The sequence below is a fragment of the Apium graveolens genome, chromosome 2 (genome assembly GCF_009905375.1).
Source record: "Apium graveolens cultivar Ventura chromosome 2, ASM990537v1, whole genome shotgun sequence".
Lineage (NCBI taxonomy): Eukaryota > Viridiplantae > Streptophyta > Magnoliopsida > Apiales > Apiaceae > Apium > Apium graveolens.
Genome location: NC_133648.1, coordinates 103,842,251 through 103,863,594, shown reverse-complemented (window position 1 = coordinate 103,863,594; position 21,344 = coordinate 103,842,251). Strand labels below are relative to the sequence as shown.

The window sequence follows — 21,344 nt, the reverse complement described above, 5'->3', positions numbered from 1 at the left end:
AATCTAAGGACAATTCAAAACCACAATCCAAAACTGATTCGGATAAATGTAATCATCTATATATTGTTCCAAGATCTCATTCATCCAAACCACAAAACAACAACCTTTGATATAATCTCCAATTTTTTATTCCCTGTCGATCTTTCCAGTTTTATTTGTCGCCTGTACATTTAAACACATGAAGTCATCAAACATGCCCGAAGCTCCATGTGACAACAAACACGTAAAGAAGTACAGAAGTCTCAAAACCTTAAACCCTAGAAAAACTTCAAACAGCTCTGGTATACAACAGAGTGATCAAACAGCATCGAAAGATTCTCCGAAAAGTTCTGGTATGCAACAGAGTGATGAAACAGCATTGAAAGATTCTCCGAAATCATGTCGTGACGGTCACGTTATCTATTATCTTGATTCGTGTTCGGAAACTGAGTTGAAGGAACTCAAGGATAAGTTTGTCTCTGATCTTGAACGTATTCGGAGTTTCGTAAAACGGATTGAGGCACGTGAATTGGAGTTAGTTGAAGCAGAGCAGGCTGAGTATCGTAAAACAGGAAATTGCGGTGATAAGAGTAGTAACGTCATAGGGCAAAAGCGGACAATGCCGGTAACTCCTGATACAGTTACTAAACGTAAACGTTTGGTGAAGACTGTGGATTTGAATTCATCATCGAAGACTCGAAAAGTTGAGGCGGATATGATGAGAAAGTGCGGTGTGATATTGGAGAAGCTGATGAAACATAAGCATGGTTGGTTGTTTAATGAGCCTGTGGATATAGTTACTTTACGGCTTGATGATTATCATCAAGTTGTTAAGCGTCCGATGGATCTTGGTACTGTTAAGGCGAAGCTTGGAAAGCGTGTTTATAGCAATCCGATTGATTTTGCGAAAGATGTTAGACTGACTTTTGATAATGCTCTTTTGTATAATCGTAAAGGAGAGGATGCTCATATAATGGCTACTGTTTTGCTTGATATGTTTGATAAGCTGTTTGATCCGGCTTATGAGAAATTTGAGGTTGAGTGTAAGCGTGTGATTGTCGAACAACAGAAATTAAGTAAGCCTTTGTCTGAGTTTATGCAATCACAAATAGTAGTGTCTTCTCAGCAGGATACAGAAAAACCACTGAAAATGCATCCACAAGCGGCATTGTCTAAGATATTTAATAAAGAAGCTGCTGCTGCTCAAAAATCTGTATCTCAGCAGAAAAGGACAGTTCCAAAGGCAAAGGAAAATCCACGGAGGAGAAGAGATCTGAGTCAAATGGAAAGGGATCAGTTGGGAATGGCCTTGCAAGACTTTGCTGGGGAATATTTGGATGAGATTTTGCAGATTTTGGCTAAGCGGAATTCTAAAATGGCAGCACCTGACGGAGATGGAGAAATTGAGCTTGATGTTCAGGCTCTTGACAGCGAGACCATGTGGGATTTGAATAGATTTGTGAAGCTTAAGAACTTAAAGGCTCAACAGAGCAATGAGGTTACATAAACACATTAATTCATGACAGTAGTCGGTATCTAGTTTATTAAAAGTAGTTTTTTTGTTGTTTCTTGTCTGATGTAGTTTATCTAGTATATAGCAGTCCCCAGTTGCAATGGAAGATGACATTGACATTGGTGATGAGATGCCAATAAAAGATTATCCTGCCGTAGTTATTAGCAGGGATAGTACTCCTACTCAAGTTAGTTAAGTTAGATCAAGTAAATCATGCAGTTCAAGTTATGGAACAGACTCTTCAAGGGGGTAAGGAATATAGATTCAAGAGCTTTGCTGCACTTAAGCTTCTTCTTGTTATGTCTATCATGTTTGTTTGTGTGAAAGCAGACTGTGATAATTCTTCTGGAAGTGACTCGAGGATAGCGTACTTGATGACACCTAAGGAATTCCCCTGAAGCTTCTCATGGCATATCATGGTAGGATGATAGTTTTTAGTTTCAGTTGTTAGTTGAGTGCTTAAGAAATTACTATGCAGAACAGTATTACTTGAATGAAATATATGTATGTTAATTTTTTTGCACTTTTGACTCTACTTTTTTTTCTTATCTGGCTCTGGTCTTTATCTGTCTGCAAGGAATTTGCAATACCATATTTTTGCAGAACTATGGAATTTTAGAGGAAAGGAAGAAAACCTAAATAGAATGCATTAAAACAAATACTCAGTGAACAAACTGGAATATAGAACAGAATTTGATAACTTGCTCTTACTTCTAAATAGAAGTATCTAAACTGTAAATACAAGTATGACCATATAGCTACAGTACCGTACTCATGAACTACGATAGCTAAGACAACCGTCTCCCATCTAGTAAACCCATAATTGAACTTAAAATTTCAGTGTGGTGGACACGGGATAAGAATTGATTTTGTACTTAAACCAGAGAATAATCTTGTACCTGGTACCGTTACTGACTTGTCAATGCAAACAGCGGAGATGACCACCATAGAATTAGAACTAGCTAAATTATTATGTATTAAGCTGGCGTGAGCGTGTAAAACCTTAGACCAACCTCGTACTTGAAACACTGTAAAAGATTGGAATCCATATGACAAAAGACTGAGTTGTGAAAATCTATCAGAAGCCAATGTTTGTTGGCCAGAGGACACCTTGTTTTACCAACATCGTAAATTTAACAAAACAACTTTGGTACTCTGTAAATAATTACCGAGAAGAAGCATTATAACTTGTGGGCACAGTGAAGGCTAATGTATTAAACATTGGTTTGACATGATTGATTTTATTCCATGTCAGATGAGACTCCTAGATATAAAGCTAATTGACCACAGTCCCTATTTCCGGTGTTTCTTTCCAATACAAATTTAGCTGGTAACTCCCTGAGTTCCCTCTGTATTTTCCCACCTTTTCTCTTTCAGTTGAATTAGCTCACTCTATCTCTGTCTCTCACGATCTTTGGCCCTCTAATACTAATAGTACCAGAACTTCTTTAAAGGGGTACTCACCCTGTGTTTGATATTTTCATTGCTCCGTAATTGTTTATTTAGTTCGTTATTGTTCTTTAATTTCTTCTCCCCTAATTTCTTTTTTTATGTAATTTGTGCGGTTGATAATTTAAATTTCTTTTGAGTTTTACACAATGTGTGAACCTGTCTGTGAAGTACTAGCTTAATTTATTCTGTATGGTTTGCATTTTAATCTAGATGACCAGATAATGGAAGCCTCTTGTAAAGATATATCTCAAATGTATCGTTTTTTGTACAGCTGTTCACGAACCGAGCCGAGTCGAGTTTTGATCGAACCGAGCCGAGCTTTAATTTTTTTTCTGACGAGCCGAGCCGAGCTTTATTAACGAACAAAAACCTGTGTTCGAGCTCGAGCTCGTTAACGAACGAGCCAAACACGAGCTTTTATCGAACAAAATCGAGTCGAGCCGAACACGAGCTTTCTCCATCAAAACGAGCCGAGCCGAGCCGAGCCGAGCTTAATTAAAAAATTCTGGTCAAAACACCGGTTGACTGTTAAAATAACAAACCAAATACTTTTATTTTTTTCTAAAATTTTTGTCATATCACTAAAAAATATTGATCTTAACATCCGTACGGTTGGATCATTCATAAATATTTTTTTAAAAATCGAAACATTAATACGATACTGAACACTAATTACAAGTACAAGTCAAAACACCGGTTGACTGTTAAAATAACAAATCAAATACATTTATTTTTTTCTAAAACTTTTGTCATGTCACTAAAATATATAGATCTTAACATCCGTACGGTTGGATCATCTATAAATATTTTTAAAAAAATTAAAATATGAATACGAGACTAAACACTAATTACAAGTATTGTTCAAACAAGTGGTTGATTGTCAAAATAACAAACAAAATAAATTTATTTTTTTACAAAATTTTTATCATGTCACTAAAATATATAGATATTAACATCCGTACGGTTGGATCATCTATAAATATTTTTAAAAAAATCAAAACATTAATACGAGACTAAACAATAGTTACAAGTAAAAGTCAAAACACCGGTTGACTGTTAAAATAACAAACCAAATGCATTTATTTTTTTCTAAAACTTTTGTCATGTCACTAAAATATATAGATCTTAACATCCGTACGGTTGGATCATTCATAAATATTTTTAAAAAAATTGAAACATTAATATGAGACTAAACACTAGTTACAAGTAAAGGTCTTGACATCCGTACGGTTGGATCATTTATAAATAATTTCAAAAAATCGAAACACCGATCAGGAAATAAATACTAGTTACAAGTAATAGTCAAATCACTTGTTAATTATTAAAATATCAAATTAAAAAATTAATTTTTAATATCTGAATTTTTTCAAATTACTAAAATATATATTTAACATTCGTATAGTTCAATAATTTAAAAATATTTATAAAAAATCTGATAAAATTCATAATAATTAAATATATAAAAAATAATTTTTTTTTAATTTTTTTTCGAGCCGAGCCGAACTCGAGCCGAACATGCCAAAAGCTCGGCTCGAGCTCGTTTTCTTAACGAACACATTTTTGTGTTCGAATTCGAGCTCGAGCCCTTAACGAACCGAGCCGAACCGAGCCCTTAACGAGCCGAGCTCGAGCTTGTTCGCGAACGGCTCGGTTCGCGAACAGCTCTAGTTTTTTGTATATATCATCTATCTGCAAGGATAATTAGGAACAAAGAATGGGAGTGTTTTTTCCGTGCTTTTAAGGAGATGAATAGAATATCAGTATATATTACATTTGCGGAGTATTTTCTGAACTGATTTCTATTACACTATTTTTGGTAAATGGCATTCACTGATATTATTTTTGAGGTCGGTTTGAGGAGTCAAAGGTTTACATGTATGCACACAGTCATGCTCGCGAGCACTATTTATATTTACTCCGTCTCAAAATCAAGTCCATAGTTATTCATACTTTTTCCGTGTGCAAGTTGATTGAAAAATTCCCCTCACAGAACATCCTATTATCCTCCCGTCTCTCAGTTCGTGCAATATAAACAGAGGTTTATGGGGGGATGTAACTAAATATCGATATTGCATCGCCTTGAATGCTCTCAAATAGGAAAGATTTAAAACATGATCACCATTGCAGAAAGTTGGTGTTTCGGCTATTGAGACTGGAGAGGCTTAGGCAGTCGACGTTGGAGCTAGAAATCTGTTTTTAAGCAGGTTTCAATACAGGCATAACAAATGTTGAGCTGCTCAGACACAGTTTAATTAAGGTAATGTTTTATTTTAAGAGTATTAATGCAAATTACTCCTACAAAGTTCAGAATTGTTGTGCTATGGAGCTAAATTTATTTTAGATTTTATTGTGAATCAGTCGCCTTGAATGCAAACCTATATGTTTCTAATTTAGCACATCCTTATTGGAGCCTTTGCGGGGCAAAATTGTTTCCTGTTTCTTGATGTAACACCCTATCTCTGCATTATAATTCTTCTATGTTTTTTCCCAGTGTTCATATCCAAGAAATACATGCAGTTTACTGATAGTTATACACTCAACATTTAGTTGACTACAAATAAATATGACTGTCATTAGTCGAATGGAGGTTATATTATGTGCATTCGAATGTTAATTGATAGTACATATAGCTCCTGGGAGGACTACTCCTAGGCCTTCAACTCCATACAGCTCCTGGGAGGGCTACTCCTAAGCTCCTAACTCCATAGGACTCCTGGGAGGACTACTCCCAAGTTCCTAACTCCATACAGCTCCTGGGATGCCTACTCCTAAGCTCCTAACTCCATACAGCTCCTGGGAGGCCTACTCCTAGGCTCCTAACTCCACGCAGCTCATGGAAGGAGTAGTCCCGCACACTACCAATCCTGACTAGCTCAGTCCCGCGAGCAGAACCTGGATAAACCCCAGCACGTGAGGCGTCAGCCCAACCACGTGACGGGGACAACTGTCACACGTCAATCATGGGAATAATCAGGGCACGTGTCAGAGGATCCTCAGAACATTCCTCGACCAGTCCCGCGCTGACACGTGTAAAGCATCCACTCCCACCAGGTGTCCTCCGCTCCCAGAACCGATGGCTACGATTCAAAGGTACCAACCCCAAAACCCTACCCTTGGGCTATAAATAACCGAAGAAGGTGAGGTTTTGGGGTTAATCATTCTTACACACTCATACACACACACAACCACCTTACATTCATATTCATCTCCATCTTCCCAAAAAACTAGTTCTTACTCTCACGCCGGAGGCGCCGCGGGACTCCAACCCCCCCTTCCGGTGTTGTTTTGTAGGAACCCAACCACAGCTACACCTCTACAGTGGCGAAGGATCTAGGACGTCGTCGAAGGAGCAGCCCCGCCACCAGGAGTTATCATTTGGCGCCAGAAGGAGGGGCCGCTCCATCCTTGGGCTCTTCCAAAGAGTTAACCCAACAATTTCACAATTATAAGTTTGTAGAGTTGGATCATCTGCTAAATTTTTAGGGCGTTCGGATTTAGTCAAATTGTATATTATACATGTTTAGGTTGATTTGTATATTATACATGTTAACACTCTCTTTGTCAAGTCCAATTTTAGATCCAATAATAGAGGGTAATGGTCCTTAGTATCACAATCGGGAGAAAATGGTCCAAAATCTCACATGCGCTCAAATATGGCCATTTATATCACTTAAAAATATAATATTTATTTGCGTTTTCAGTCCACTGCAAACAACGCAACTATTACTTGTGTTTAATATGGTAGTTGACTTTTATTACTTTTGAAATAATTCAGAAAACGTATTTTAGCATTGCGTTAATGGTTCAACGCACATATTCAATGTGTTTGTCCTAATTCAACGTCTTTTGTAGGTTGCGTTTGTTTCATCAAAAAGAATGAATTGGTGTCCGTGGGATTCGAACGCCATCCTTTCATATGCACCCCCTGACCAGTGAGCTGGAAGCAGATTTTGTATAGGATCACAACGCAATATTTATTTACGTTTAAAAGTGATAGAAAAGGCCATAACACAATATCTGTAATATTTCGGGTCTTTTCTCTCCGGATCCTGAGAATAAGGGTCATAATTCATAGTAGATTTTATAATGTAGGTTTCATAATATGTGCTCTAATGTCATATTGAATTATTAACTATCCTAAAATCTCAAAGTTGTGCAGGGAACCGTTTAATTAGATCATATTATACGATGTTTGCATCTTTTGATTCCGGGAGACAATTGAGTGTATCTGTATATGGGGGTGTGTTCTTCGGCTTTTGAAGAATCAAACACATAACAAGGTAAAGAGAGCAACTGATCGAAGTCTTAGGTGAGCCCTCGGTTCTTATGTATCCAGTTGATAGTTCCATTACTATGGCTAATTGACTATATATAGTATATATCTTATTTATTTAAGCATTTGTTAAATAGGAGAAAGGGCATGCATATGCATGAAAGTAAGATACTCCATGTCGGCTTTAGTTCTCTTTCTCTCTGTGTAATCCTAAGAATTAGTCTTCTTCGTGATTAGTAACAAAGGAGATGGAGCCAAGCAATCTTCAAAGTTTTCACAGAATACCTTCCGGCAAGACTAACATCTTTTATATTTCAAACTTCCAGTGACATGCGGTGACCTAATTAGTCTATTCGTATAATATTATATGTTCCGGAGAGCCCTGACTTCTCTTTTTACTTCTTATCTTTGGCTTTGTTTTCTTGTTTGCTATACAATCCCATGATTTCATTTGCAATCATACACATGTTGGGAGGCAAAAGCATTAGTGTCTGAAAAAAGGCATTACAGATGATAATCATTGTTGAAACTTTTTCTTCAAATCAAGTAAAAGAACCGTTAACCAACCACTAACTGACATTCCGTAGTCCTACATATTAACAAAGCCTGGCCACCATTGCAGAAAAGAAGATGAATGCCCGCAGTCCCACCAGATTCTCATACCAAGTAATGTCTATGTGTTAGGACTTGCGTCCCTATCTGTTGCTAATGTTTCCATATAGTAAATATCCAAAAGTATAATGTTCATTAACTAAGTAGTACAAAACACAATTCAATATTACATGTCTGTTTGTTTAACAGCATGCAGGGCAATCCTATTCCCACTTAACCGACTGGTACCTAGTAGGTATATGTATTAGGATACAATTCTAGCAGTCTGAATATAATACACTGAAAGTACTTAATGATAAGATTACAAATTTAGCAGCATTATTTGAAATCAATCAAAACATGTCAGTTTGACTTGATTAATCATCTACATTTATCCTCCCCAGAATGCATGCATCCTAGCTATATATCATAAAGAATTAATTAAGTGCTGTTATTCGTATCAATGGCATTCCAAGCTTTTCTGATAAAGTGAGCTTCTTGTCACCCATGGCATCTTCACTAAGCACTCTCTTTTGCTCCCCTGCAGAATCCCGGGCATCGTTGTAAAGATATTCATCACTATATTGAGAACCAAGGCACAGTGCTGCATTGCCTAATTCTTGATCAAGACGAAGATCATCGAGCCAGATTATTGGGCTCTTGCTATTACAATCCGTATTAGGCCTTTTTTCTACGAGACAATGGTTGCTATCACCAATGCCACTAGACATATATCCATCTAGTGACGTACCTGTTCTTTCCATACTTAGCTGATGGTGATGAAGAACGTCAAGTTTCTGATCAGGATCACATCCATGAAGATGGTTAAGATCTTGTGGCAATAAAAAGTTGAGATTGGGAACAAAATCTTTAATATGATGATTACGATTAACTCCTTTGTAGCCTGGATTATTATTAGCCATGTTTTCACCTGCAAGCGTTTGACAAGCCTTGTCCAGTATTGTCTGCATATACTTTCCTTGTGCCTCTATTCTTAACTGAAGGTGTCTCTGAACCTGCACCAAATATCAGCATCGAATTTAAGATCCCAATATCGCAATCAACTCTCTCTATCGCGCGCGCACACACACACACTATATTTTAAAGAAGAAAAATATACTGAAATACCTCTATTTGTTCATGCATTCTCCTTTGCACCTCCATTTGCATACTGTATTATATATATATTAGTAAACGTTAACAGAAACATTAATATTGCTGCAGTCCTAAATACATAATTTACTTTCCATACAGAAGAAGTAAAGAAGGAACGGAGAAAACAAATAAAACAATTTAGATCTCGGTGAAAATTTAATGTACTAATAGGCTTACTCTTTCATGCTACTACTTGCTATCATTCCAGATGATGATGCAGAATTTCCGTAGAATTTTATAGCTGAAGCTGCAAATAAAAGGACAGGAATTAAAAAAAAAGGTGAAGTTTATCACAACAGCTTACAAATTAAGCTATAGTCCTTGTGTGTGCAATAATATTATATCAGTACCTGTTTCACCATCTTTCAATGGGTGATCATCACTACTATTTTCCTTGTGAGGTTGCTTCCCAAGCCGAAATTTCTGAACCAAATTGATAATCAAAAATTAGGTAGTGTTTCCCGCAGACGGAAAGAAAATAGAACAGGATAATCTCTGATGGCACTGAATAGTTGTGAACCTGAAGATGACTCTTGAGGTGGTAAAGAGTGAGACCCTTAACACCCATAACTCTCATGATAGTCTTTGGTGTAGCCTCTGCAACAAAAAATATAGAATATCAGAATATGACTATTACTGAAACATCATATAGAACAATCAAAACAAACAAATTTTGAATCACTTATATTTAAGTTGGTGGTGTACATACTATCAGGTCCGCCAAGCTGAGTAACCGCGTCAACGAAGCGCTCGTGAAGCTCGACAGTCCAACGGAGACGAGGCTTAGGGTCCGTGGTCAAGACCAGGCCCGAGTCTCCTTGGAGGCATGGCATGGCTCGCCCACTACTAATTTCATGATGATGATTATTTGAAGTACTAATCATACTCGAAATTCCTAGCTTGGTTTTGGAATGGAACATTTTATCTCTCCTCTCCTTTCTGTGCTTGCTGGATTAAAGAATCAGAATCAACTATAAGAATATATACCTGTAATTATTAAGTTGGCTAGCCTTAATATCTGACTGACTGAGTAGACACATGATCAGCTTTTAAATCGTACTCAATTCAAGTACATGCAATGTTACTTGATAAAAAATAAATAACTGTACAGTTATAAGTAGGGGTGAACGGGTTGGGCGGGTTAGAGGTAATAAATTAACCAGCCCCATTAATTCGGTTTTTAAAAAAATGAACCCGTTAATCAAAAAAGTTATTTTCAACCCAACCCTACGTTTTATACATTGGGTTGGGTTGGTTCGGGTTGGTCTGAGTTAAAACTCGAATAAAATTATTTAAATACTTTTAGGAGTCAAAATTATAAATAAATTTAATTAAAAGTTAAAGTTTACCCCATAATTTAACAAAATATAAATATTATTGGATAGTATATGTATTGTGTACTTTTCTAGTTCAAAATCAATAACTTATGGTGTGTTATTCATAAAATAATAATTTTAAGTCGAATATATTATTTAATACTATAAATATTTAAATTAGAATTTCAAATAATAATATTATAATTATAAAATTGGGTTGGGCTGGGTTAGTAAGGGTTTAAATTTTTTGAAACTTGACCTAACCCAATATATTGGGGTCGAAAAAATTTAAACCAATTAAAATTTGAGTTTTGGATAGTTCGAATCCGTCGACTGAAATAAGGGACAGATTGAATTGGTTTTACAGTTTGGTCGATTTTTTGTTCATCACTAATTATAAGTGTAGTATTTAATAAAGATCAATATTCTTGTATCATAAAACTAAAGTGAAATCTCTTTGCATGATAATATATATTGTATGTGGGGTTATAAAGGGTGTAATTTGAGCGAGAACCGGTTTTAGTGCAGGGAGAACTGAGAATTGAGTTTTTTGGCCTAAAAATTCTATATTCGTTTTCCAACAGTCTAATACTCCGTCTGTCATTATTGAGATCTCCTTATGAGTTCGGCACATACTTCATCTTTTTAAATTTATTTTTCTATTTAAATTGTAATCTAAGTTTTAAAGTTTAATACAAAAAAAATTACAAAAATATATTTTATATTCAACTTAAAATATGTGTGTAATATTAAAAAAAACATGTAGAAAATTGAATGAGACTGAAGAAATGATATTTATTAGTTATGAAATATATCAAAACCTTGGTCCTTGATGATAACAAATGATAACTTTTACCACTTAAGAAACTCCCTGCCCATTCTATATTTGTTTTCTATTATTATAATAATAAATTGAATTAGATGACTAAATTATTAGTGAATAAATGAAGGTACATGCTTTATCATTATTTACAAAGTGAAATTAAAAATGGTTAATCATTCCTCAAAAATTTGATTATCATATTTTTATATGAATCCAATCATTGCATCAATATTTTATTGACATTTCGATTACCAATTTGGTGAAATAAAATCATTTAAGTACTTTTATTGAAATATAAAACTAAACAAAATAATTTATCACAAACTTGTAGATTTGTAGTGACGTGAGTTTTGTCAAAGTAAAAGATATTTTTGACGTCAAATTTGTTTCAAATTAAAAAAGATTTAGCTCGAATATATTAAAACAAATGATTCTTTGGTTCCTTTTACAGGAACAGATGTTACAAGCACGTAAACGATGAGGGGCTAAGCTATAAAGCTTCCTTCAATAAAAAAATATTGTAACAGGAAAAAGGCTAAAGGCCTCAGATTTGCGGGTAAGTTAGCTTGAATATTAAGCATCTTTACACCGTCCGCTATTCTTAAAAATGAATATATTCCAAATTTGACCTTTTAATTACATAGCTCTACGACCATAAACGAATAATTCCGATACGGAATTACTTATATCCATATCTGGATCTAAATTCGAAAATTTGTATCCGTATCCGTATCCGAAAATATTTTAAAAATAATATCTGAATCTGGTTCCGACGGATACTATCCGGATACAGATAATATCTGGATCTAAATCTGATTTTCAATCAGATTTTTTATTTTTATATTAAAAATTCAAAAAAAAATGAAAAAATACAATAAAAATTAAAATTTCATTTCTAAAAATTAAAATAAGAGTAAAAGTGATTTAATCCTTGTTAGATATATTTGATAATGTCATGACTAATATGTTTTATGTTTAGATTTCAGATCTTATTTGAACAGGACAAATCAGTACTTAACTGATCAGTACTTATACTGGACATCAGGACTTAAGAGATATCAGTACTTATGTTATCAGGAGATAAGCATCAGGAGATAGATATCAGAACTTAAGTGCTGAAGGACGATCAGATAAGGACAGCAGCTGATTAAAGTTAAGAAGATCAAGATAAACATAAGAAGAGATATGCATGAAGAAGGAATTCCATAAAGAATGGAATACTTGGAATAAAAGATATCTGATTGATATATATTAGGAAGCAGAAGTATATTCCATATCAATTAGCGATTATCTTGTAACTGTGTAATATATAAACGCAGACATAGGGTTTATACTATAAGTGTTATCATTATCGAGAATATTATTTACTGTAACTCTAGCAGCTCTCGTGATATTTTGTTCATCACTGAGAGATAACGGTTCTAGATTGTAACAGAGTTTATTGTTTCAATAAAGTTTGTTTTCTGTTACATAAGTTCTTGAAGTTTGATTTGATTGTAATAAACACTGTATTCACCCCCTCTACAGTGAAAGTGTGACCTAACAAGTGGTATCAGAACCTGCTGTTAACACACATACAGTTAAAGATCCAAACACAATCATGTCTGACACAGAAACTCCAACTAAACCTGCCAAAACTGAGGAATCATCAAAGACATTAATTCAGAGTCGATATGAGACCATCAGAGTTCCCATATTGAGACCATCTGAATATCCCATATGGAAGGTAAGGATGACCATGTTTCTGGAAGCAACAGATCCAGAATATCTTGATAGAATCAAGGAAGGGCCTCACAAACCTACCAAGCTCGCTGTTGTAGTTGCAGGTGAAGCAGCAATGACTGTACCAAAGGAAAAGAGTGATTACACTGCTGAAGATATAGCATCTATTGCTAAGGATGCCAAGGTACGACACTTACTGCATAGTGCCATTGATAATGTAATGTCAAACAGGGTAATCAACTGCAAGACTGCCAAGGAGATATGGGATGCACTGGAGACAAGGTGTCAAGGAACTGAAACAGTTAAGAAGAACAGGAAGACAATACTCACTCAAGAGTATGAACATTTTGACTCAAAATCTAATGAGTCATTGAATGATTTATATGATAGATTTGTCAAACTTTTGAATGATTTGTCATTGGTTGATAAAGAGTATGATCTTGAAGATACCAACCTAAAATTCCTGTTAGCTCTTCCTGAATGCTGGGATTTGAAGGCAACAACAATAAGAGACAACTACAATCTTGATGAAACAACTCTTGATGAAATCTATGGAATGCTCAAGACTCATGAACTTGAGATGGAACAAAGAAGCAAGAGGAAAGGAGGAAAGTCAAGGACAGTTGCTCTCAAGGCTGAAGAGGAATCCCCCAAAGCACCTTCCTCAAAGAAAGACAAGGGTAAAGCTCTTTTCATAAAGTCTGATACTGAGTCATCAAGTTCTGAGAGTGATGATGACTCAGATTCTGAAAGCTTGCCTGAAACTGATGCTGATGAGGAGATGATGAAGCTGTGTGCTCTTATGGTGAAAGGAATCACAAAGATTGCATACAGGAAGTTCAGGAAGGGAAAGAAGTTTTCCAGGAAAGGCATAAGTTCTGATAAGAAGAATTTCAGAAGATCTGAAGGAAGAGGAGGAAAGTCTGACAGAGGAGATTACACCAATGTTAAATGCTATAACTGTGGTGAGAAAGGCCACATATCTCCTGACTGCAAGAAGGTAAAGGGTGACAAAGGCAAGGCTCTTGTCACAAAGCAGAAAAGCTGGACAGACACCTCAGACTCTGAAAGTGAGGTGAACTATGCATTGATGGCAAATGCTGATAAATCAAGTTCTGAGAGCAGTTCTGAAGCTGCTGAAACAAAGGTACCTCAGACTACTTATGCTTTTCATACTGATGATATTAATGAGTTGAGAAGATATCTTAAAACCATGTTTGTTAGTTATAGAGATCAAACTTTAACATGTGAAAGATTAACTTCTGAAAATCTTGCTTTTAGGAAAAGAAATGATTTCTTAGAAAAAGAGTTAGTCATGTTCCATTAAACTCAGAAGGATAGAGATGATGCTTTTTATGTTAGGGATGAAGTGCTAAAAATGAATGAATCTCTAAAAACTGAGTTAGAAAAGGAGAGAGAGATTATTAGGACTTGGACTAACTCTGGCAAAACAACTCAAAATTTGCTAAGCAGTGGAAACTGGAAAGAGGGCTTAGGTTATGGAGAAAATAAAAATGAAAAAGGAACTGTAGAAATTAAGCCTGTTGATAAGCAAAAGCCGAAGTTAAAACCTGTTAAGTTTGTAACTGAAAAATCTGAAAATGAGAAATCAGAAGTTAAAAAGGAATTAGCTTCTGACAAACTAAAACAGGAAAAGACAGCTGAAGTTAACATAGGCTTAATGACAAAGAAGCAGCTTAAGCATAAGCTGAAAGATGTTAAGAATGCAAATAAGGTAAAATCACCTAGGAAAAACAGGAATGGAAAGGAAGGTGTGAATAAAAGCAATAACTATAAATCTGTTTCTGATGCTCCTAGGAAAGCATGTCATAACTATGGAAGTTCTAACCATCTGGCTTCTTTTTGCAGGAAGAATAAGAATATTAACTCCTTATCTTCAAAATCAGGAGTTAAGAGTCAGTCTGTTAGATACAAACCAAAAAATCCTTGTTTTCATTGTGGTAGTTTATGGCATTCCATTTATACTTGTAAGGAATATCATAGTTTGTACTATGATTATTATCAAATAAAACCTTCTTTAAAGAAAGTTTCTGTTGTTCCTTCTAGTGTAAGTTCTGATTCAAAGTCTGGTAGTATAAGTTCTGATAAGAAAACTGTTAACATAAAATCTGATGATAAATCCGCTGCAAATGTTAACAAACCTAAAAAGGCCAAAGGATCCAAGCAAGTCTGGGTCCTTAAAACTAATAATTAGTGGTCTTTTTGATTGCAGGGCAACAGGAAAAATATTTTAGTTCTGGACAGTGGATGTTCAGGACATATGACTGGAAATAAGGCCCTGCTATCAGACTTTGTGGAGAAAGCTGGCCCAAGTGTTTCTTATGGAGATGGCAACATTGGAAAAACTTTGGGATATGGCAATATCAATCTTGGGAATGTCATCATTAAAGATGTAGCTCTGGTCTCAGGACTTAAACACAACTTACTGAGTATAAGTCAAATCTGTGACAGAGGTTATCATGTTGATTTCTTTGCAGAACATTGTGAAATAGTTAGTAAATCTAAAGGAAAAGTTGTTCTAAAGGGATTCAGGCGTGGTAACATTTATGAAGCTAAGCTTTCAACAAGTTCTGATGGTTCTGCAATCTGTTTAGTGAGTAGAGCCTCAATTGAAGAAAGCTGGAATTGGCACAAGAAACTCTCTCATTTAAACTTCAACAAGATAAATGAACTGATCAAGAAAGATCTTGTGAGAGGACTGCCAAAATCAGTGTTTGCTCCTGATGGTCTTTGTGACTCATGTCAGAAGGCCAAACAAAGAAAATCTTCATTCAAGAGCAAGACTGAATCATCAATTCTTGAGCCTTATTATCTACTTCATGTTGATCTATTTGGTCCAGTGAATGTCATGTCTATTGCAAAGAAGAAATATGCGTTGGTCATAGTAGATGAGTTTACCAGATACACATGGGTGTATTTCTTGCACACAAAAAATGAAACTGCATCTATCCTGATTGATCATGTCAAACATCTGGATAAATTGATCAAAGATTCTGTGAAAATTTTGAGGAGTGATAATGGCACTGAATTCAAGAATCTGATAATGGAAGAGTTCTGCAAAAATCATGGAATAAAGCAGGAATTTTCTGCTCCTGGAACTCCACAGCAAAATGGAGTTGTTGAAAGGAAGAATAGAACTCTCATTGAAGCTGTACGAACAATGCTTGAAGAAGCAAAGCTTCCAACCTATTTCTGGGCTGAAGCTGTGCAGACTGCTTGTTTTACTCAAAATGCAACACTCATTAACAAGCATGGAAAAACACCATATGAGATGGTGAAGAACAAGAAGCCAAATCTGAAATACTTTCATGTATTTGGATGTAAGTGTTTTGTTCTCAAGACTCATCCTGAACAGCTATCCAAGTTTGATCTAAAAGCTGATGAGGGAATCTTTGTTGGATATCCACTTTCCACAAAAGCCTTCAGAGTCTATAATTTGAGAACAAAAGTGGTCATGGAATCTATCAATGTCTCTTTTGATGACAAGAAGATCACTGGACTTGAAGATTGCATTGATCATGATCAGCTGAGATTTGAAAATGAAGATTCATATTCTGATACCTTAAGTCCTGACAGTCTAAGTCCTGATACTGTAAACTCTGATGGATTAAACTCTGATGTTATTGAAACTGTGGTGACTACGTCAAAGGAAGATGCACCAATGCAGGGGGAGCATACTCAAGATATTATCACATCTCAAGAAGCATCAGAACACACATCTGGCTCTTCAAGTTCTGATTCGTCAAGTTCTGATAAGCCAAGTACTGATAGTGCTGAAAATCTAAATGCTGAAGAATCCAACTCAGAGAGCATAGTTTCAGGGGGAACATCAGAAAATGAAAACGAAGACAGCATGAATCATGGGGGAGCATCCAGTTCTAGAGAAAACCTTCCATCTGCACGGAAGTGGACAAAATCACATACACTTGATTTGATAATTGGAAATCCTGATGCAGGTGTCAGAACTAGAACAGGTACTTCTAATGAATGTCTTTACAATTCTTTTCTCTCTCAGTCTGAGCCAAAGAAAGTGGAAGAAGCTCTTCAAGATGCTGATTGGGTGCAAGCAATGCAGGAAGAGTTGAATGAATTTGAAAGAAACAAAGTCTGGACCTTAGTGCCAAGACCTAAGAATAGATCTGTTGTTGGTACAAAATGGGTATTCAGAAACAAAACTGACAGTGATGGCATAATTGTAAAGAACAAGGCAAGGCTGGTTGCAAAAGGATATTCTCAACAGGAAGGAATTGACTATGATGAAACATTTGCACCAGTTGCTAGGTTAGAAGCCATAAGGATATTCATGGCTTATGCTGCTCACAAAAAGTTTACTGTCTTTCAAATGGATGTGAAAAGTGCTTTTCTCAATGGAGAATTGGAGGAGGAAGTATATGTTGAACAACCTCCAGGCTTTGTAGATTCCAAACATTCAGATTATGTCTACAGGCTTGATAAAACACTTTATGGACTTAAGCAAGCTCCTAGAGCATGGTATGAGACTTTAGCTCAGTTTCTCTAGGAAAGTGGATTCAACAGAGGAACTATTGACAAAACACTATTCTATCTCAACCATGGCAAGGACTTACTTTTGGTCCAGATTTATGTTGATGATATCATTTTTGGGTCTCCAAATGACAAACTTTGCAAAAAGTTTGCCAAACTAATGCAGTCAAGATATCAGATGAGTATGATGGGAGAACTTAGTTATTTTCTGGGCCTTCAAGTCAAGCAGAGTGAAGAAGGCACTTTTATTTGTCAATCTAAGTACACCAGAAACTTGCTGAAGAAATTTGGAATGCAAGACTGTTCAAGTGCATCCACTCCCATGGCCACTGCAACAAAACTGGATAAGGATACTGGTAATTCAGTAGATATTACTGATTACAGAGGTATGATTGGCTCACTTCTCTATCTAACTGCTAGTAGACCAGATATCATGTTTGCTACCTGTCTTTGTGCAAGATTTCAAGCAGATCCAAGAGAACCTCACTTAACAGCTGTAAAAAGAATCTTTAAGTATCTTAAAGGAACAGCTGATCTAGGATTATGGTATCCTAGAGAATCAGATTTTAAATTAATAGGTTACTCAGATGCAGATTTTGCAGGTTGCAAAATTGACAGGAAAAGCACAAGTGGAAGCTGCCAATTTCTTGGAGGCAGATTGGTTTCTTGGTATAGCAAGAAACAAAAGTCAATTTCCACATCAACTGCAGAAGCAGAGTATATTGCTGCAGGAAGCTGCTGTGCACAGATTCTTTGGATGAAGAATCAGTTACTGGATTATGGGTTAACATATTTCAAAATCCCTATTTACTGTGATAATCAAAGTGTTATTGCTATGACAGGTAATCCAGTTCAACACTCTATGACAAAGCACATCAGCATCAGGTACCATTTCATCAGGGAACATGTGGATGAAGGTACAGTGGAAGTGCATTTTGTTCCCACAGATCAACAAGTAGCAGATATCTTCACAAAACCACTGTGTGAAGCTACCTTTACAAGATTGGTAAATGAACTTGGAATGATTTCAGGTTCTTTCTCTAAATCTGCTTAAACTTGTTCTATGTTATCAGACTTTATGATCAGTATTTACAGAATTAATCTCTTTGTGTATTCTGTGCTTAATTGATAAATGTTTTTAAGTACTGACTGTTGTCTGATATATATCTCTTAACTCTAATAAGTGATATATCTATTTAAGTAATCATTCAATCCTATGAGGATAATTGTGCTAGATACTGACCTCCTAGTCTTCAATAAACAAATGATCCCATGAAAGAAGTAATTATTTCTGTGGAAATCTTATGACACAAGCAAATTCTGATACTTGAGCTTAGTTTAGTTTACTTTATTCATCTTATTACTAAGTCCCAAATTAGAATAATGCTACTCATCTGTTTAAGTTCTGATTCTAGTAAAACTGCTGAATGTACTAAGTGCTGATAAACCTCACTTATCAAAAGAAGAAGAAAAAGAATCAAAGAATAATATCAGGTACTCCTTTGAGATCTAGAGTAAAAATGTGAATGGGACGACCCAAGTGCATAGCTGGTATTAAGTAAATATGCATTAGAAAAGCAAAATATTTTCTTGGTGACTTTTCACACTCTATGATTACTGGAGAAATACTCTGATAATAGCATAAATTCTGATAAGCAGTCGTAACTCACTTACACTGAGAAGCCACTGTAAAATAGAATTTAAAAAGATGCATAAAATTAGCACAAAAACAGTTGAGGTGGACTCATGCATGAACTCATTTATCAGTAGGTTTCAGGATAATGACAGCTCTTTAGCAAAATTTTAATTATGACTTATTTTTAAGATGTACTGAAGTAAATCAGACTTTACTCTTTATTAGTTATTTAGCTTATGCACACACAAATCACTCCATATGAATGATGAAATTTTTGTGGTGGTCTATGTTCTTTTAGACAAACAGTCACTGTGTCACCTTGCACAAATTCTGAGGACACTATCTAGTTATATGTTCTGATGATTAAGTTCTGAAGACTATAACTCAGAACTTGTATGAAAACTTACTAAGATAGATATTCCTTGTTCGAGTTAAGACATTATGTTCTGATGACTGTTAAGTTCTGGTATAGGTCTAAGTTCTGATTTTTCAGTCTAACCCTTTACTTGACTTATCTGTGAGTAAAATTTGGTAACAGTCTCAGATTAATTTAGAATATGATGAAGTGGAAGATTAATAGTCTATGGTTAGGACTAATGGCACTCGTCCTTGAACAGTTCACTCTTGTTACATGTGCACATTCCTTTCAAATGACTGTTATTCTTTTTCAAGTCTAGGGAGACGAGGTAGACTTAACTCTATCTGTCCGCATTAAATATCTTCGCGTCTCTTGGCATTCTCTTGCCTATATAAACAGCCACTTCACATTAGCTTTTTCATCAATTTTTCTCACAATCTTAACTTCATATTCTTTTTCAAAAACATCATGGTCCGATTCAACATGTTTTTGAATTACCAAAATTTTCATATGGAGCTAAGCTGCGCCGACTGGCAGCAGGAGTGGCATGTAACTGCCATTCCTGAAGAGATATGGGGCTCTGTCCCACAGGCGGTGCTGAACCGACTTCTGTTCTTCGAGATGGACTACCAGCTTCATCTTGATCGATTGGAGGAGGAAAGGCGGGAAGCTATCCGTCAGCAAGAGCGAATCATTCGACTCGCTATCTTGTTTGTCGAAGATAGGAAGAGGAAGATGACTTAATCTCGTCTTCTTCCTGTTCTTCTTCATCCTCAGCTTTGTCAGGCTTCTTAGCTAGGACTAAGGCTGTTGATGTTAGATTTAGAAGCTTAGGACAAGATTGTAAAAGTTCTGATGTAATTTCAATTTCATCAATGTATTATTTTGATATATTAATGGAATTTGTTTTTGTCTTATGATCTTGTCTCTGAGAAATTTTGATACGCATTGATAAATCCTGATAAATATTCTGATGATCGTATAAATTGTGTCTGACTTTAAGTTCTGATAATGTTTTATCAGTACTTACTTAACTGATTGATATTACTCATTCTCACACACAGTTTTTTTTTCAGAATATTGATATTGCAGAGTAAAATATTTGAATTAGTGGGAACGGTTTCAATTTTAAATTAAACTGATTCACCTTGATTAATGGAATCTAGGTAAGTGGAACGGTTTTTTCCTTGAAAAACTGCAAGTGGGTGGTAACTATTCCTTATTTACCGTGCCCATTACTTTTTGCCTTCTCTATGTATAACAGGTGTCAAGGTATTTACCACTACTTTTAAATGCATGTCTGCCATGTGTCCTCAACGGTTACTTTTTGTGTATAAGTAAAAGAGAGCAAAGATTGTCAAATCTTTTATTTACCTTTCTATTTTATCTCTCTCTTTACTTTTCAACTCTCTCATCTACTGACGATTTTCTTTTAAGAGGCATTTTCTCAAACACATTACAGGTTACCGATTTCTTTCCAAACATAATGGCACCCAAGGACATTCTCTTTGATGGAGCAAAGTTTGTTCCTAATAACTTCTCTGCGATACTCAACACTACAGAGGCACCCTCTGAACTTCATTTCATTCAGGACTTTCTCACTAGTTCTGATATTGGGTTTGCTCTAACTGAGCCTACATCCATTTCTGGAGTTCAAGTACTGGAGTTTTGGAGGAGTGGAGTATATGACAATGGTGGTGCTCAAGGGTCCCCAAGTATAATATTTTCATCAGGGGAAGATGAGTATGTTGTGACTTTGTCTACAGTTAGACAGGCATTACAACTACCTGAGGACTGTGTTTATTCTACTGTTGATGACTCAGTTCTTCAACACATGATGGTTAGTCTGGGATATGAAGGAACATTGACCAAGCTTGGACAGTTGAAGAGATCTTTCATAAGGAGGGAATGAAGTTTCTTCTTTGATTGCATTACCAAAGCTTTCGCCAACAAATGTTCAAATTTTGATGCAATTCCCATATTCAGCCAACAAATCGGGTAT

At 35.7% G+C, this 21,344-nt stretch overlaps 2 protein-coding genes across 3 annotated transcripts; one reads left to right on the top strand and one right to left on the bottom strand.

Moving 5' to 3' along the window:
• The first annotated feature begins 110 nt into the window (after positions 1-110).
• LOC141706039 (transcription factor GTE7-like) lies at positions 111-1,963 on the top strand. The gene has a single exon (XM_074508873.1). The coding sequence runs from the start codon at positions 179-181 to the stop codon at positions 1,484-1,486; it is 1,308 nt and encodes a 435-aa protein (XP_074364974.1). The 5' UTR covers positions 111-178; the 3' UTR covers positions 1,487-1,963.
• Positions 1,964-7,943: 5,980 nt separating this feature from the next.
• Positions 7,944-9,894, bottom strand: LOC141706038 (myb family transcription factor APL-like). 2 transcript variants are annotated; one of them, XM_074508872.1, is made up of 7 exons: positions 9,673-9,894; positions 9,484-9,560; positions 9,314-9,386; positions 9,141-9,210; positions 8,937-8,979; positions 8,740-8,824; positions 8,469-8,605 (listed from the first exon to the last, which is right to left on the bottom strand). In XM_074508872.1, the coding sequence occupies exons 1-7, from the start codon at positions 9,881-9,883 to the stop codon at positions 8,598-8,600; spliced, it is 567 nt and encodes a 188-aa protein (XP_074364973.1). In that variant the 5' UTR covers positions 9,884-9,894; the 3' UTR covers positions 8,469-8,597. The 2 variants fall into 2 exon arrangements, with proteins under 2 accessions (XP_074364972.1, XP_074364973.1); XM_074508871.1 differs by having other exon boundaries at positions 7,944-8,824; positions 9,673-9,886.
• Between the last annotated feature and the right edge of the window lie 11,450 nt (positions 9,895-21,344).

Excerpts from the sequence above, each read along its gene's own strand:
- LOC141706039 (XM_074508873.1), top strand. The coding sequence starts at position 179 with ATGAAGTCATCAAACATGCCCGAAGCTCCATGTGACAACAAACACGTA.
- LOC141706038 (XM_074508871.1), bottom strand. The coding sequence starts at position 9,883 with ATGTTCCATTCCAAAACCAAGCTAGGAATTTCGAGTATGATTAGTACT. Across the intron at positions 9,387-9,483 it reads ACCTCAAGAGTCATCTTCAG|AAATTTCGGCTTGGGAAGCA; the intron begins GTTCACAACTAT and ends AATTTGGTTCAG. Across the intron at positions 9,211-9,313 it reads ATTGAAAGATGGTGAAACAG|CTTCAGCTATAAAATTCTAC; the intron begins GTACTGATATAA and ends TTTTATTTGCAG.